At 31.6% G+C, this 19490-nt stretch overlaps 1 protein-coding gene across 6 annotated transcripts in view; it reads left to right on the forward strand.

Annotated features, from left to right (window-relative positions):
- Positions 1 to 18920, forward strand: part of LOC127739261 (dystroglycan 1-like) — a 70217-nt gene extending 51297 nt beyond the window's left edge. For all 6 annotated transcript variants that reach the window (XM_052250918.1, XM_052250908.1, XM_052250897.1 and 3 more), the window contains 2 exons: positions 6214 to 6650; positions 12799 to 18920. In XM_052250918.1, the coding sequence (XP_052106878.1) occupies positions 6321 to 6650; positions 12799 to 15099 (2631 nt within the window). In that variant the 5' untranslated portion in view covers positions 6214 to 6320 and the 3' untranslated portion in view covers positions 15100 to 18920. The remainder of the gene's footprint in view (positions 1 to 6213; positions 6651 to 12798) is intronic.
- Positions 18921 to 19490: the final 570 nt, after the last annotated feature.

Raw genomic sequence — 19490 nt, forward strand, 5'->3', positions numbered from 1 at the left:
AATCGTCCCTAGATCACAGAGAGACCTCCGTTACCTGTATAGGTAAGTTTGAACAAGATTTAAGTTGCATAGAGGGTACGTCATTGTGGTCAGGTAGGTCTTTACTTCACAAGTTTAATATTTAGCTTTGACAGTACATACTGTTATATCGCATAGTCAGAAGTAAATTTGTAAGCTTATTCAGAAGTACATTTGTAATGGTTGTTTAATATTAAGCTTAGCCAGTAGTACATTTGTAATGGTTGATTAGTATTGAACTTGGACTGTTGTATTGCTTTTTCAGTAGTACTTGTGTATAAGATTGAGGTTTTCAAATACAAGCAGAAAGTGATCAAAATGTATATAACTTACTTACCTGGAATTCATGCACTTTTCTCTAATTTGTCCGTTCATACCGTCATGGTACAAATAAATGTAAATTATTCCATAAATTTTATCAGATAACCTTCAAGCTAAATTTTTGTTTAGCCAAACTGAATTTTTCAGTCCAAAACAGCCAAAAAAAGTATAGGTCGAACAGTGACCTATAGTTCGAAAACTTCTATGTCATTAAATGTTCTCTTTTTAGTCTTGCTACAATTCCCTTTCTTTTATTTCTTTCTTACTAATTTATATGTTTACTGAAAACTGCCAGTATACTGATTGCCCTTGGACCTTCCTCTGCAGATGTCAGTATAATGGAAATCTCTTTGTTATACATTGTAGCAGTAAAATTGTTAAAGGGGCAAAGTTGAAAAAATAGAAAATTAGGAAGGAACATGTAGCAAGTCTAGGTCTCTGGTGGAGAGTTATCTCATGGCAATCATACCACATCTTCTTATTTTTATAGGTCACCAGAAGAGTCACATAACCAAATTCAATTTTGTGTGTTTTGTACAATTGTATTTAACTTCATATGTAATTCAGTACAATTTGCAGGGTCTGTGGGTGACCTGTTTCAAGCTCTCTTTCCAACAGGCCCTCGTTTTCCAGTGGCAGTCAATATTCTTGCCTCTCATTCCAGTCAACCCACTATCTAGAAACTTCCTTTTGGATTAATTGGTAATTTGTTCTCTTCCTGAATATGAATGGAATATTTGCCACTGGTCATTAGCAAACAACATTTAATCAATCATAATTCAGTTTAAAGCCAAATTTTGTGATGACTCACAAACTTTAAGCTTTTTTAAAAAACATGTTTCTTGCAAGTGATTCAAATGCTGTATTTTGAATGAAGGTGGTGTTTCAATATAAAAACAAGAGAAAAGGCGTGGAGGCACAACACATCAGTCATAAGATAATAACCTCAATTCTACAGGATAAGTTGCTGTTTAGGCAAAGGTGACTTAGGTCTCACAGATTAAGGGTGAGGCTTGAGAATGTCTGCCAGTTAGACTAAGGTTGAATATCTGTCATTTATCACAAAAAATGATATAACAGTAAAATGGTTTCATAGATACCAAAAAGTCAAAGGTGAATAATGGTAAGTTTACAGGATATTATTTTTGTCTCAAATGTGTGATGAGATTTTGGAGATAAAACTAAGAGATGAAAGGCAAAGCCCAAACAATGATGGACAATAGTTTATTGTTCTGCTGTTATCATAAATCCTTGGGAGGTGAGAGTAAAGTGTTGAAATATGATATCATTGTTGACCATATAGTGTTGATGTATGGTCTGCTGCTTCACCCCTATCTGTCAGTCATGCAGACAGCTGAGATTAGAAAATATTTTTTTGAAGGGAAAATTACAGGGGTTGAAGCTTTTGAATACTTTTTAAAAAAAAACTAAAGGAAGGAATTTTCTACTTGTATCTTTTTCAACATCGAAGTATGATCATTTTAATCAGTATAAGCTATTTAACCATTAGTGAGGGTCTGGATGGGGTTAACAGAATATAGAAAATGGGGCAAAGGTTCAGAAAAAATCAACCAAAAAAATAAAGAATAGAGAAAAATATGGTGAAAAATACAGAATAGAGAAAAATATGGTAAAAAAATACGGAATAGAGAAAAATGAGCAAAAAATACTCATTGTTTGTATTGTATTATGAAAAATTATTGATGTTGTAATGTTTATGTCCTTTGGGGCCCATAATTGGAAATAATTGGAAATAAAGAATAGAGAAAACTTACCTAGAATAAGAATAAGAATATTTTATTTCCAATTAAAGGGCCCTATAAAGAGCTTTCATCACATTACATACAAGTACATAAGATTAGACATAAATACCTAGATATTTAAAGAATACAGAAATGAAGGACACCCCATCCAGACCCTCATTAGTGTGATTTGATGATTAGAAAGACTCTTTCTATAGTTCTGTTTCAAACTTGTATGTTTTGAATTTTATTTACCAAAATAGGGCCCCATGAATGATGTGCACATTCTTTTGTAATTAAACTAATGTTGATGTTGACCCAAATGCACCAGGGAAGTATTTTGCAACTTATCTGCAGACGGCACCATTATAGAGTTGGTGCTTAAAAATCTCTACTTGTAAAAAAACTTCACTATGCAGATTACCTTCAAATACATATTTAATAATAAGGAATATGTGTCTGGTAACAACAAGAAAATGGTTATTTATTACTTTCTGAGTAAATTGAATATATTGGTCCAATAAAGGCTAGAGGAAGGACTCTGTAACTCAGGTGACCTCCAATAGATGAGGGACCAAATGTGTTCATTCTTTTGCACTGACCAAGCACCTGTTAATGAGGGGTAGATAACTCTGTTAACCACCTGTTATAGACAGACTAGCTGATCTGATAGCCATAACCAGAGACATATATACACATGTGTATATATGTCTCTGCCATAACATATAAAACAAATGTTTTGACAAATTAGATGGGATATGTTAGTTATTGATAAATTTATATACTAAAACATACATCTGGATTCTATTTTTAGAATTGATTCAATGGAACATGTATTTCTTGTACTATGAGACTAAAATTGTGGTTGTTATATCTGCACATGTTGGTACAGAATTTCAGTGTTAGAACTTGAGTCACCAAAGGGGGCAATATTTTTTGAATAAAAAAACCTTGGTAGTTTTAAAGATTTATTTTATTAGGCAAGCACCTTTTCACATTTTGCCCTCAAAAGTGAACCAAGCATCAGAAAGTATAAGATCTAAATACACAATTCCAACTTGACAAGTTATCCATATTGCAAAATGTTTATTGAAATACTTTAAAACAATAAATATTATTTTACAGAATATTTAACCAAACATAAAAGATAAACCTTTAGTTCTGTAATTTTCAATTACCTTGGGGTTATATTTCAGCAGTTCAATGTTGAATTTGTCTGGGCAGTGGTGACACTAACATTGTCAATATTGTTATTATGTAGTCATCATGAATTATGTCATATTTTAATCTAATTAAATAATTTGAACTTAGTCATGTGAACTCAGGTGAGAAAACCAATCAGTCATGACAACCTGTGATAATTACACCACTGTCAAGTAATAATTAGCATAATTAGCATTAGCTGTTCTAGTTTTACTTTCCTGAGTGAAATGATTGGTGAATATAGAGTAGTTGTCAACTATTAATTGTATATGTATAGCCTACATAGTAGTGATCTGCATACACCTATACCAAACCACAAGAAGATATTGTAATAAAAAATTTGATAAGGTAGGAAATGTAGGAAGTGCACCATTTTATACAGAGGTCACGTGCACTTTTATATTGCTTTCAACAAAACCAACAGGATAGGTGGTGACAGGTATATATTTAGATTTGAGGTTTGAAACTCATAAATTGGAATAAATAATGGAAAAAATTATGTATGAGCAATACACCATTTATTTTGTTAAAATAATTGGTTGTTATTTTGTTTATATGTTGTTTATCATGACTCAAGGACTTTATAATTTTAAAGTACAAAAAATTAAACATATTATCAAGGATTTGTATAGTTTACTATACTAATCCTTGATATTATGCAAATCAATAATTATAAAAAAATATTCTCACTAAAAATCGACTGTTAATGATAATTAAAAATATAGGAAAATTGAAAATCAATTTAACATTTATTTTCAAGCTATTAAAAATCATTGTATATTCCTTCAGAAATTGACTGGAAAATCAGAACAATTGGTCTTTTTATGTTAAAATATGATTGAAATTGGGCAACATGTGCACATCTGCATCTAGTATTTTAACCAATGAATTTACAGGGTAGCAGCTGTGTTAAACTGGCAATAAAAAATAATGTCTTGAATATTTGGCAGATTAGAATTTTCATTTATACTTTTGCACTGATTTAACTATTCTGGTGAACTATTTATTTGGTGTATTATTTATTAGGCAAAACATATTCTACAAATTCAATCAGAGTGAAATTTTATCATGCTCAAAACAAATTTATAAAAGATATTGTCAAAAATTTGGCCTAGAAAAATTGAACATACTCGGTTACAGTAGATTCTAAGATGATATATCCCCCACTGACGTAAGAAAATAATAATTTTCATATAAAATGAATTCTTGAAGAAGAAAAATATTGCAACCACACCCTCACTGCTTAGTTTAACAGTGTGCAACTATATGATACATAGCATTCAACGAAAGTGATAAAATCCTATTTTTTACTGTCTATTAGTTTTCTCTTTTGACATTGGATATGAATTCAGGTTATCTTGATCTTGTTTTACTACATTTTTTTTAGTTTTGAATAAAGCTATAAAAATGTTAGTTCAGTGATATAATAAAACTGTCTAAAATTAATCAGATCTTTACAACTGCACGTTTTCTTTCTGTTGAATGTCTGCAGATTCCTGATGATGCAGAATTCATGTAATTTGTTATTTTTCTCAAGATATTGATTGCCATGGTAACAAATTATACATTACCATTTTTGTAGTAGTTCTGTGACACCCTGTTTTACTAAGAAAATCATCCTGACCACAAATATTTGAAGAGGATTAGCTTGATCAGTTATGTTGTTCAATTTCAAAATACTGTATCAAATGGACAAAACTAACATTTAATGAAGTAATAGTATATATAACAAAAGACCTTTGCAAATATTTAGCCAGGACAATACAATGTGTAGAAAATCGGTGTTAAGTAACAGGTTCATTATGATTAATAATAAATAATCAAGAAACATACAATTGAAAATTGTTTTCGACAAATTGTCATCCATGTGATGAAAATTACAATGACATTTACACTAAAATGGATCACACCTCTCTTAATGACAGAAAATAGATCGTAAATCACTCTCATCATATTTGTAACCATTGTGATGAAATGTCAGGTACTGTTATAGTATAGAATAGTAGGGTTTTTGTTTAAACAAGGAGATTGAAGAATTATATTCTTGCTGCATTTCAATTTATATTATCAGTTTCATCCTTTGTCTTGAATTGATATTACATTTTAAGCATGTCTAAAAGTCAGTGTCAAAAATGATGAATGAGGAATTTCTATGGGAAAGTAGTTACATTTTCCATTCACCAGAAATGTAAAATGACCCTAATGGACATGAGTGGACATCAAATGAAATCTCATGGTCACTGGAATGTAGAACTGCCATAAGCATCAGTGTAGGTGGCTGTGGAAATGATTCTCAACAAAGTGATGATTAGAAAACAAGACCTTTAGCATTGATGTGTCCTGACCCGAACTGATTAGCCAGGGGTGTGAAGATCTATTACAATTGCTTTTAATTACTTTTATCAGATATATCTTTTTTTCCTATTGATAAAAAATAGACTTTTACACTGGCTCCAATGTCATTGAGAGATTTAGGAAAGTTGAGTAATCCAAACAATGAGTAATGGGATTATAAGATTAAGATTAGATTACTAGTATTTTGGATAGTGTGATCTGATTTAACTCCCTTTGTCTTGGGACATTTCGCCAACAAGTAAATAAAATACCTCAGCACTGTGGGATTGGAAATTACACATGTCATGTGAATTCAAAAATTGATTTATTTAACGAGAGATGAATTACTACGATATGTAAATTGTGTACTTCCATTCCAAGGTATAGCATGTTTTATTCCTTGGACAGAAAATTATTTGATTAATTTACATTAGACATATTAGCATGTATATTATTCCATTACAGCCTTCTCACTAATTATATAGTGACTGAAGAAGTAGGTTGTAAAAACGGGGAAATCATATTATTTTTCGTCTAGGCCATCATAATGATGATATAGATTGTGTTATAATGTAGTTATCATTTTCTATTGCAGGTGATCTGAGACTCAGTCTATCAGTATTGTGACTGTGGATAATTATTTGTTTGGAAAGCGAACATTCCTCTGGAGACGTTTTATGCAGCAACACTGAATAGTGAGTTATGAAGGATTGGGATAGATGCCACAACTGCAGTTCTAATTTGGATTGTACTAAATCACAGAATTTTGTCAAGAGGAAGCGTACATATTCTATAAAGATGAATTCTTTAACATTCTTATCCCTAGGATTTTTACTCATTTCACAATGTGTAGCACAGGATTTTAAGTTAGATGTAGAAAATTTAGTGAATTCTTTGGATTTTAAAAAACCAGGAAAGACGGAACCAGTAGCTTTACATTGGGGAATAGCGGATACATCAGCTGTAGTTGGGAAAATGTTTAATTATGTCATACCTAGTGATGCCTTTAAAGGAGATATAATCAGTTATAAGGTTAGTTTAGATTTATTGAGCATGAAATTTGAAGAAAATTATTCAAAGTACTCTAAACAAAAAGTCAATTATTTTTAGAAAACCATAACACAGAAACAAAAGCATTAGAATAAAAGATAAGCTGAGATCTGATTTAATTGCTAATGACACAGCTGCTTGTGAAAAAATTAAAAAAAGATAATGGACAACCCCCCAAAAAAAAACAACAAACCAAAACAAGCAATCACTGTTAGATAAAAGATATGTTTTAAATTGAAAAAATGAAATGCAATTGATCACTCTAGAAACATCTATCCACCTAAGACACAGAAGTGAAATCATAGTGTTAGGAGCTACAAAATATACTGTTATTTTCATACAACTAGTTGTGAAATAATTTAAAGGAAGGAAAATTACTGCTGAAGTGCTTGACTTGGTCAAATTGCTGAAAGACCCCCTTCTAAATTATTGAAAACTATCATTCTGCAGTGCATTGACAATAATATCTTGGTGTAAATTAGATACACCCATTCAGGCTCAACGCCCTCAAGGTGTATCTAATACAAACAGGCTAAATGTTTGCTTTCTCTAACTCCCGATTAGGGTGAAGTTTATTGGTTCAAGTCCAGCTATGGAGTATATGACTATAATTTTATATTTTTAAAAGGCATATACATGTACTTGTTAATACATTAAAACTTTGCATTCAAATATAATCATTATGAGGTGTAAAAATAGTAAATCTTGTTTTAAATTTTGATGTTTGGCATCCAAGAGAAATAGTTAATGCACTTTGAATAGGGACGAAATAGTAATTTCAAAGTCTTAATGAGAGGAAGAACCTTGACCTAAGCTCCATTTGTTGAGGCTGAAGGGAGATTACTTTACATTAGGAGGATTTTCTTAATTTTCTTTTTTTTTTATTTCCTATTTAAAAACTTCTCATCTCTGTTTTCGATATTTACAGATTGTATATTTCTAGCCAAATTTATCAGTCTTAATTTAAATTTTAAAAGTTACATATTTTATTTGATATTTGGAAAGTCATTGACATTTAATGTGAAAATGTTGGATGAAAGATGTGAGAAATGTCTTTCATTGTATGATGTCAGCTGGAAAAATTGAATTCTTGATAGTTACACAAAATTTCATCATATTATGAATTGAAAAAGGTGTTGAGTGCTAGCCTTGGGCCAAATTGGACACTATCAGATCTGTAAGCTTGATGAATGACCAATAAATTTGTTTCCATGCTGGCCTCAAGTGAAAATATCACACATAATTTACAACATTACAAAACTTCCTGTTAATTAAAGCCAAGGTCAGGTCTCTGAAGAGTGACAATGACTGGCTAATCAGCCCTTCACCCCAGTTATGCAGGGGATCAATCTGAGGTGATATAAAAGGGAAGTCAATTCTTGTCATGCTGGGTTGCAATTGTTAAGAAATGAAGATAGGAGTTAATTGTGATGTTGCATGACAAGTAATTTATCATCCCACAGTGTAGAGACTTGTTACCTCTAATTAACCACACTTCCTTTTTGTACCTTTGATCATCATATAAGGAATTCTCAAGCCATTTAGCTTGACTTCTGGGTCAATGAGTTCATTCAGCATAGAAAAAAAATGAAAGTTTTAATAGATGAAACACTTGATGGTCAATAAATAAATAAATGGCACTAACAATCAATGCTATGATTATTTTGTAGAAGATGATTGATTTTAATCCCATTTCTATTCAATCAATAATAGAGAGTTTTGCTCTGAGTTCAACCTTTTCTCTAAGGACCATTTTAGCTAATTACACACATATAAAATTACTTAATAGCAAACAAAATTGGATATTCAACAACAAAGGCTTCACTATCTCATAAAATAGATAATAAATATATATTTCTCTATCAACTCAATTCATATTTTTATTTCAAATTCTTCAGAGTAGCGTTTATCATTTTGATGAGGTTAAAAAAAAAAGTAACATTCTGTCTATAAAACGCAATTTGTTGTCCTTCAAACCCACACATGGTAAAATGCACACATGGTAACATGTTTCATGAATTATAACGCCTTTTCATGATAATACTACAATTATCATAATAAAGTAATAAAAATATGTGTAAAGAAAAATAAAATAATATGGTAGAATAAAAACCATCAAAGAGAAAAGGTGAGCAGTTATTATCAAGTTATTGAGCAATGTAATAGTCTTCTCCCAACATCTGGTTATCATATTGTATTTCTGGCAGATATAATAGATTTCCTAAATTTATTACCTCCCCTTTGCTCTGACAAATAATTGTATGGGTCATTGGTAACAGTATGCAGATATTGGGATGATTAGGGTTGTTTATTGCAAGTGTCAGGGAATTTAAGAAATAAAGCAGAAAGGACTAGTCACATATTTAACATTGTTGATTTCTAACTATTTACATGTATATGAGCTTCACCAATGGTGCATGTCTTACCAAGTGCTGTGGTTTTGCATGTATATATCAGTACATTGCAAATCACTTTCAGTGCATAAGCCCTAGACTCAAACATGTCCAAATGTCACTAGAAAGTTGATACACATAAATCCTTGTGAGAACCCCCAAAAAATGACATAAGCAGAACAGTAATATGAGGAATTTTTTCTTAAAATTTGTCTTTTTAGTTGTGACTAGAAACTAATTTAAACTATCAAGTGCACTGTGAAGGTTTGGTACCATTAAACCATTTAAACCCGCTGCAATTGTTTGCACCTGTCCTACATGTAAGTCAGGAATCTGATGTTCAGTAGTTGTTGTTTGTTGATGTGGTTCATAAGTGTTTCTCGTTTCTTGTTTTTTATATACCGGTAGATTAGACTTCCCGTTTGAATGGTTTTACAATACATGTGTAGTAATTTTTGCGGCCCTTTATAGCTTGCTGTTCGTTGTGAGCCAAGGCTCTGTGTTGAAGACCGTACTTTGACCTATAATGGTTTACTTTTATAAATTTTGACTTGGATGGAGAGTTGTCTCATTGGCACTCATACCACATCTTCTTATATCTATATCAGACATTTTCAGTCAAATGCAGTTGCCAATATTGATCACAGTCATTAAAAAAAGAATGTCTGTTCAATTTTTATTTTGGTACAGTTCTTAAATGTCAATTGTATATGTTAGTGATAAAAATAATCTGGTTAACCAATACGACAGTTTGTCCCTCATGTGTTGGCTTTTAGATTATCTTCCAGACAGAATTTTAATGTTTTTGTCATCTGTAAAAAATACTCCAATACATAGGAGCTCCTCCAGGGACCTATTAACCGAATTTTCATGTCTACAACTAAACTTTCAGGAATTTGCTTTATCTTAAAGCTGTCAATTCCCAAGCATTACTTGACATTGATGGTTATTTTATAGAACTTATAGAAGTTTGCTATTATCGTTTTTGGTTTACCAGGTGCAGTTGGGTAAAAAATAACTTGTCAGTTTCTGTTTTTGCTCAATAATTTCTACAATAAGGATTATAATTACCAGTCATGAGTTATAATTACAGGGTCAAATATTTCTGTCAAATTGTTATTTAGGAAATGAGAAAACATGCACTGGAGGGTAAAATCTTGCTATAAATTCTTTAAATTTGTTCTTCTTAATTGACTAACTTTTCGTCTATCTATCACAGCTTAATCTAAGACAATGTTATCTAATTAGGCCTTCAAAATGAGGATACAATCAACAATTCAAATAATGATACTGAATATAAAGCTGCTATTTACTTTTTTGCCATAATTAGTTGAAAACATTTTCAGTATCCCTGTAAATGTGATATCAGGAAGGCTGAAAAAATTGAACTAGATTTAACCATTAAATTATAGCCTACATCAAATAAATATAAATCTGATCTTCTCTAAGATGTAATACTTAGTGGGACTCTGCAGATGTCACTTTTCTCAGTCTATCGCATTCTCCTATCTAGTTTCTTATTAAGGTGTACATGTACTAAAATACGTTGTAGGACTTTTAATTGCATAATGATATCACGTAGAAGTTTCATACCATTCTGTAAATTTGATTGACTGAAGCATTCCTAAAGTTATATGTTATTTCCTTTTGAATGCAACACCTATGACTGCAAGAGCTGTCTGTGACAATATTAAAACAATGCGTAGAAAAACAAACAAAAGGCTTGATTAGAGTTGTAATTTCATGGTTGCATAAATAAATGTAATCATACATTGTAAGAATTAAATGCTTCTTGTAATTTTATAGGGTTGTAAAGGCATTAAACTCGCACATATTTTTTTTTTGTGAATATGTGCTTTATAAATTTTGACTTGGATGGAGAGTTGTCTCATTGGCACTCATACCACATCTTCTTATATCTATTCAGTCAATGATTTAACACCCCAATAAAGTTACATAAAGAAGCAATCTATTCTTAAATAAAATAGTGGAGGATATGAAAATTTTTTTTTTTATATGAACCAAGAGAGATAACTATGATAGACCATCCAGAGTGATAATATTGCCTTTTAAATCAGTAAATCTTTTTATTAGAGGTAAGGTAAATTAACCGCACAGATCCTATATCAGTCAGTATCATAAAGTTAAATATTTATTCATTTTATATAGTTTTATAACTCAGAATTTTGTTATCTCATTTGAAAATTTCACTAATTTACTGGTCAATTAATCAAATCTTAAACATTATGTTCCGATGATTATGGCTTAATTTAGGGGGTCATCAATTTTCTATATCAGCCCAAGCATGAATTTCTATTACAAAAGCAAGAAATTTATAAGGGTATTTTTAATAACCTGAAATTTTTTTAAATTTTATGGCATACAATCGTTAAAAAAAATTCTGCCTCTCTATACTCGCCAATTCATGACCCTTTTGCACTATAAGGCCCCTTTCCTCAAACCATGGATCCACCCATGATTAGGATTAAAGAAAACTGTAAAAAAAAATCTTTATAAATGTCTAATACAGATCTTTTGTTGAAGTTGTCAGACTCATTGTCATTCAATATAGAATCATCAAAATAATATGATACCAGTTATTATAGAACTAATGTTGATAAGATATCTGTTTCTTGGTTAGACCTATTAAGGTGATGTTATCATGTCTAGCCTATGAAGGAATAACATGTGCTCTGACTGAACTTGACATGATGAAGTGATTTGTGCTCCACATGCTGCTGAGAAACAGCATTTCACCGAATTTCTATCATTGCATCACACTTTTCAAATTAGCAATTATAAATATAGCATAGGATTTCTTTCATCCCTGTCTGGAGAATAAGTCATTATTGCATTCTCATCTCTACAGGCATTTTTCATTCAAGTGCAAAAAGTTAAGTTTAGATTGCCCCAAAATTTTTTTTTTTTCACTAATCCAGTCAATTCCTTTTAAAAATGAGTCTGACATTACTGTAGGAAAGCGGACATGAACTGGTAAAAACAAATCATGGTGCCATGGTCCTATATTTTTTACCAGGGTGTTTTCTGAATAGATATTTTAAAAGAACTTAGAAGTGTTTTGTAAATGTGCTATAATTTTAGTGGAAACTGTTATTTCAAATCCCATGGTGCTACAATGTATTTGAAAATAATGACATGACTGGGCAGAACATTGCTTTCAGAATATTATATATATATATAAAAAAGTCTTAGTATATGAATGTAATGGAAACAAATTTGGTATATGTAGTTCTATCACTTTTAGTTGATGACAAAACATTTCTTTTAACAAAAAAAAATATACATTCTGTCTGTAAACATACATTTGTAGGTTCTTATAGTTCGGTATAAATTACAGCATATTAACTACAAAGCTGCATTAGTGGATTAAAAAAAAACTGTGTTGCCGACATTCTAGAAGTACTTGTTTACCACCAACCCTTACACATGTAAATAACTATAAGCAAGTCACAAGTTATACAAGGCTGATAACTTAATTATTTATAAAAAGCCATCAGTCAGCAGGTACTAGAGAAACTTGTTTTCACGGTCACCAAAAGTGCATGTTCGTATGTACTTTTAAAAGTTCTAAAAAGAATTCCAAAAATGTTATCACTAATGTTAGTATCAGGAGTGAGAATCTAGTTGTACTTGACTTATTTTTTTTTTTTTTTTTTTTTGTCAAGCCTCTTATTACTAAAATAATTGTATACTTAATTTTCTTTTATATTTTACAGATTATGGAAGTTGGCAAAGATGGATTACCAGTATGGTTACATTTTGATAGTAAAAATCACCAATTGAAAGGCATTCCAAGTCCAGGCGACCTTGGACAACATTACCTCGAAGTTGTAGTCAAAGGATTTAAAAATTCTGTAGCCAAGGATGTTTTCTCAGTTACTGTAACGGGAGAATCCCCAGTCCTTAAATATACACCATCAAACTCACAGAACGGGAAACCACAGGTTGTCAGATGTAGACGAGAAGTTCCAGAAACAGCTGTAACTATTGTTGTTGATGCCGATCTAGAATCTTTACCAGCTTTAAATAGATTAGACTTGGTCAATTCTGCCGCATCCTACCTCGGCCTAGCGAATGATATGATGAAACTGCTTCCAAAGGGAGATAAACCAATGATTGATAGCTCTACTTTAGTGGCTGGATCTGGTAATATCAAAGAACCTAAACATACCGGTGTGCAAGTGTCATGGCTGGTTGGTTGTGGACAAGTAGAGAAGGATCACATGCCAGTTCTACATCATGTTGAAAAGACAGCTCTTAATGGTAGCTTGGCACATGCAGTTGGTTATCAGATAAGTGGTTGGCAAGTAACCAATACACTTTTTCAGGAAGCTCCACATAGGAGAAGAAGAGCAATTAGAGCAACAGCTACTCCAGCTGTGACAAGGGGTCCACCAACTGTTTCAGAAGTTGTAACAGTTACTGACCCAATCAAACCAACAGATACAGAGGAACCAATGACCAGAAGTATCCCTATAATGGTCTCCCCATCAATGGATATCCATCCGACAAAGTCTGTTGTAGTACCACCAGCAACTCCAGAGCCAACAGAAATGATGACGAAAGTTGTCACCAAAGCTACTCCAATCATGCCACCAACAACACCAAAAGGTACACCTCAACCAGTCCCAACAAAAACAGAAATCTTACCAACTAAAACACATGTCATGACAGCAGCACCACCTACTGATTCTAAACCGGAACCTACACCACCTAAAACTGATACAGAGTCTACCATGATTGATAACACACCGAAATGTGATGATGGTAGTCCGGCAGCTCCTGTTAGAAAAGGCAAAATGAACGATATTGTATTTACCGCAGGAGAATCTAGTGTGATTGTAGTTCCTGATGATTTGTTTTATGATTGTATGGAAGGGTCAACAGGTCAATTACGTTTGGATTTATTCATCGATGGCATGCAAGTCCTAGATCCAAATTCATGGATTGGTTTACAAAGAAAAAATAACAAGTATTATATCACTGGAGCACCGCTTGCAAATGACATAGGAATGAAAAGTTATAGAATTACAGCACAAAACAGAAAAGGACTCTTCCCTCCTGCATTTGACAATTTCATGGTGACAGTTAAAAAATCAAATGTTAAAGCTCTTGAAAGTCCTTCACACGAGTTGGGATTAGTCTTAGATGAAGATTTTGATGAATTTACTGTTGCCAAAAGGATGATTCTGGTTAATCAAATTAAGAGAATATACCGTGATGATAGCACTGATAACATTAGTATACTGAAATTTGAACGAGGATCAGTGAAATTTGGCTGGACAAATAACACCCTTCCTACAGACTATTGTCCAATAGATGGCATTAAAAAGGTGGTTGGCAAACTTGTTAAGGAAGATGGTCAATTAACAGATAGGGCCAAGCGTATGTTAAAGGACTTTTCTGTAAACAAGGCTACTTCACAGCCTAAAGGAAAATGTATGAATAATCCAGATTTTCCTGTCCATGGTGAAGTTGTATTACCAATTGATCCCATTCCAGATTATAAAACTCCAAAGCCTACGCCTAAACCAACAACATTAACTCCAAAGAAAGAGGAACAGGAAAGTGATGATGATATGTTGATAACCACTGTTGTTCCTGCCGTTGTCATAATCATCATCCTACTTATTGCTTTGTTTATTGCATGTTGTTTGTACCGTAAGAGAAGGAAAGGAAAGATGTCATTGGAAGATAAAAATACATTTGTAAACAAAGGAGCACCCATTATATTCCCTGATGAATATGATGAGAAACCTAATGATGCAAACAAACCTTTGATAATGGATGATGAAAAACCACCAATGCCACCTCCTGAGTATACTCGTGCATCCAGTGAAAGCTCCCGGTCGTCAGATCATAAAAATGAGGAATATGAAGAACATGATATGACTGATATGAGTTCTCCCATGATTCAACCTCCACCTCCGATACATAGTTCTGGTGGAAACAAACAACCTAGACCTCACATGCAAACTGCTTACAATAACAAGCCTGCTCCATATGTGCCACCGTAATGTAAAAGGCTTTTATAGATCAATAGTTTAAATAAATTTGATGAGGACTTACGTGCTAACATACTGCAATATTTCCAAAAACATATATAAATATACATGTATACATGTAGAAAACTGCGACGTTCTCCAAGGATCTCACTGAGTCGGAGACGGACACTGTCTTGGGCTCGTCACATTTCACCTGTTATCTGTACACTTTATAGATGCATGGATGTGAAGTAAATGATTGATGGATGACTTTCTGAACTGTTAATTGGTAAATTGTATGAAGTGACAGTAACGGGAATGTTAACACAAGGTTGTCTTAAAAATGGTGATTCTGACCAAAGAAAGCAATGCAAAACAATGTACAAGATTTGTTATATTTTTATGCAAAATGTTGTGATTGAACTTTAAATGAATTGAAGGCATTCAGAAGATAAACAAAATTGTCTGTCAGTTCATAAATTTACTTTACAAAATTGTCAATTTATCTAATCTTTTATATATTCAAATTAGGATCTTAGTGCCTAGTTTTCTGTGTAACAGTGTTCAGGATTTTTATGTAGTTTTTGTGTTAAATATTGCTTTAAGATTCAGTTTATACATGTATTTCCATTGGGATTTTTTTCTCATGCTCTCTCTCCTCTCTTAACATGTTTAAATGGTATATATACTGTTTCATAAATGTTCTGGGTGTTTGATAATATCACAGCTATGAAACAAAATGTATATGTTCTAAATGTCTGTACATGTCAAAACCTGTTAAATAGGCCATTCAAAAAGTATATGTGATATGGCCAAATTGTTTGAAAATGTGTTGGCTAAATGATAGCTTTTAGATGTTGGGTCCAACTTAAGTGGACCAATTATTCCAGGTCAAAAATCCAGCAAAATTCGCATCATAGGGTAAAATGTTTCATTCAGTCTTCTATGTCATGTTTTTAACCAAAAACACTGCCCTAAATGTATGTTTTTAGTCTCACATTAAGGATTGCTCACATGAGAATTTTTAGCCACAAAATTATGTCATCTCATAAACTCAAACAAAGTCCAAAGATGTGATACTTCATATCCACCTGATAATTTCCCCCCATCAACTGTGTATACTGGTATTAAATTAATATATCTCTTTATTCACATGTATAAACATGTATTTAAAAATGAAATCCTTTATTTTTCCAAATTAATGATTTTTCGAACCTTTTATATCTATGGTTATTTTCTTTAAAAAAAATATAAATAAGAGAGATATATTTGTTGCTTTTTTCCATCTTCATATTATTTATTAGTAAAACATTTATGTATTCAGATTAGTGCTGTTATGATTTTATGTTTTGTACTATTACACCACTATAGGTATCATCTAGCGTCTTGTGGTACAAAAACTTTACCTGTCTAAAGAGGACACTGTCAAGAGAAACCACATTTTTCTACTGAGGCCTATTCATAGTGTCATTACAATTCATTTTTCATACTGAGTGTATATGTTTCCAATATATGTGTTATAAAAGATTTTTCCATTGTATGGTTTTCCAAGATTGAGAAAAGTGGTTTCTCTAGACAGGTCTATTGTTGTACAGGATTTGTATGTATAGAATGTCTTCACAATAAAAAGAACATGACAAGTTTCCTATATCCAATACAATAACAATACTCAAGACTATTTTTTTATCAGGGATCATATGATATTCAATATAGGAAAAGAAAAAAGATTTCTGTCCATGTTTTATGCAAATCACAAAATTGGGACTTACTGTAAATCAACTAATTTTCGTGAGCGATTTATTTTCGTGACTTTCTGGAGTATAAAAAAGCATGAATATAAATCGTCCCGAACATGTAAAAATTGGATCTTTCCTTATTTAACTACATCAAGTAAATTAGAAAATTGCAAAATCAAATCTCTGCGAAGTGGACTAGAAAAGGTTACACGCGAAATAAAGTATCCGCAAAAATAAGTTGGTTTACAGTACTTTTATGAGCACTTCATATTGAACTAAATAGAAGTGTGTATGTACTTGGAAAATTCATAAATAACAGTTCCTGAATTTTATGACATTTTACTTGATAGGTTGTAATTACAGAAGACATAGATGAAGCCTTCTTAAAATAAACTAATTGTTTCTGTTGTTATTTGTCATTTGTGATGATATATATTTGTAAATATTGCATTCAATTGATGTGATGGACGAATGAATTTGATGTTATTTTAGTGCCTATGATAATGTGACTAAGAAAAGAAATAAAATTTTGCCTTTTGCTAGTTGTTTTGTAGATGTATTTTAGTTTTTCTTACTTTTGCAACAGCAACTTGTTTCATTTTACAAATAAGACTTTGCATTTATTTGACCACCTTCCATGCAAATTCAAGTAGCTTGTCGTTTCATATTTTAAAGAAGAAAATCAACATTCAAATTAAACTACTGTGGATTCATTATTATTCGTTGGATACCAATTTTCGTGGTTTTCGTTGGTAAAGGTAAACCACGAATTTAAATGTTCAACGAATGACAAATTTTGTATCAGGTTGTATGCAGACTTTGGCAAAACCACGAAATCAAATATCCATGAAAAGACAAGTTTTCTGCATTCCACGAAAATTGCTACCCACGAAAATAAATGAATCCACAGAATGCTTTTTTTCACATGAGGTTCATAGATTTTTATACATATAATGTATACACTCTTGAGGAGAAATCTTTCTGTGTATAAAATATCATATTGATTGCAGGGAGGAAATGTTTTATCTGACACATACATATTTTAAATGAAAATAAAACTTGCCAATGTCATTATACATATGTTTTAGTAATTTTTCTTATTCTTTTATCTATTTATTAGAATAATTATAGAAGATGTTTTGATACATTCATCTCTATCTGTCTGTATAATTAGTTCATCCAAGGAGCATTTCTATTCTTGTTTAATAAAAGCCTCAGACTTTCTGGAGAAGCAAACTAATGGTAAATGTAACATCATTAAAAAAATCAATGTTAAGAAGATTTATTTTTCATTAACAGACATGTTTCACAAATTCAGCAGATAATTGCAATACCATTATTGAAGCAAAAGAGATCTACAACAATTTCAAATTGAATCTCCCAAAAGACTTTTAGATGCCTTTCATTATAACAATATAATGCAATGATGAATGTCATATTACTCAACAAATGCTTATAAGCATGGGGAAAAGCTTTTCCAGATACTTTAATATCTTTTTAGGCAAGACGACATTTGCCATTGCTGAACATGGAGGGAAATTAATTGGATTGAATATTTAATTCTGACATTGTATTTGTTCACCAATTCACCATTCTTTTCTCTATGTTTTTTCCCCAAAGACTTCAATCTGTAACATATACATTTTACATAAGAACATCTATATAATATATCTTACATATTTTATCTGTATTCAATCTTCCTTGTATGTGCCATACATATAATTTCATTATTCTTCATAAACACTGTATGGAAGAAGATAACACTGGACCTAAATAAATGAAATCAATTGTATTTATGGAATTTTCAAAGGGAAATAACTTGGATTTTTTAAATATCAAAGGGACATAACTTTCCTAGCTCCATGTGGGATTGTAAAAACAGATGGAAGTACAAGTACAATGTCCACTAATGGGAGTTAAAAAAGAAATACCACTGATCACAAATTTGTCCACTGTTTTATTAGTGATTATTTTATTTTGTGTTCAGTGTTTTCGCTGGAAGTATTATTTATGTTTATTATTAGTGAGGTACACTACAAATTTTATTGTATTGTATGCTGTTGTATATTGATTTATTTTCATCCAAGCATGATAAAATAATAAATATTCATAATACAAGTTTTTATATTTATTTTATTTTGGCAGTGGACTGCATGAGGTACAAGGTTTGAAAGCAGGAATTATTTCCAGAAATTATTGCATGACTTTGATGACATACCATATATATTTAATTTGGGTTTGGTTAGAAAAAAGAAAAAAAACAATACATGTTACAGTCATCAAATTTGGTTTCACCAGAAATCTTGAACATGTCATTTCAAGCCAATGAAAATGGTAATTTTATATATATGTAGCTATTGTTTCCATATCCCTTTAAAAAGACAAAACAAAAACAATGGTAAATACAAGTTGAAACTAGTATCATATAAAAGATAATGTTGAAATGTACCCTTTTCAAAATACACAAAATTCACAGGAATGAAACGACCCCCTCTGTCAGGTCAATCAGCACAACATTCAGATCAGTCAGAGAAAAGGTTCAAATTGTGACATAGTGTATTTCTGGATTTTGTTAACAAACATTTGTCCTTTGATTTTGCTCTTTTTTCTTTTTTTATCAAATGTGGTGTTTGCTTTATTATTTCATAAATTTGTATGTATACCAAATCGTGTGTACATAAAAGGCAT

The sequence above is a fragment of the Mytilus californianus genome, unplaced genomic scaffold, assembly GCF_021869535.1.
Source record: "Mytilus californianus isolate M0D057914Y unplaced genomic scaffold, xbMytCali1.0.p SCAF_1, whole genome shotgun sequence".
In the NCBI taxonomy this organism is placed as follows: Eukaryota; Metazoa; Mollusca; class Bivalvia; order Mytilida; family Mytilidae; genus Mytilus; species Mytilus californianus.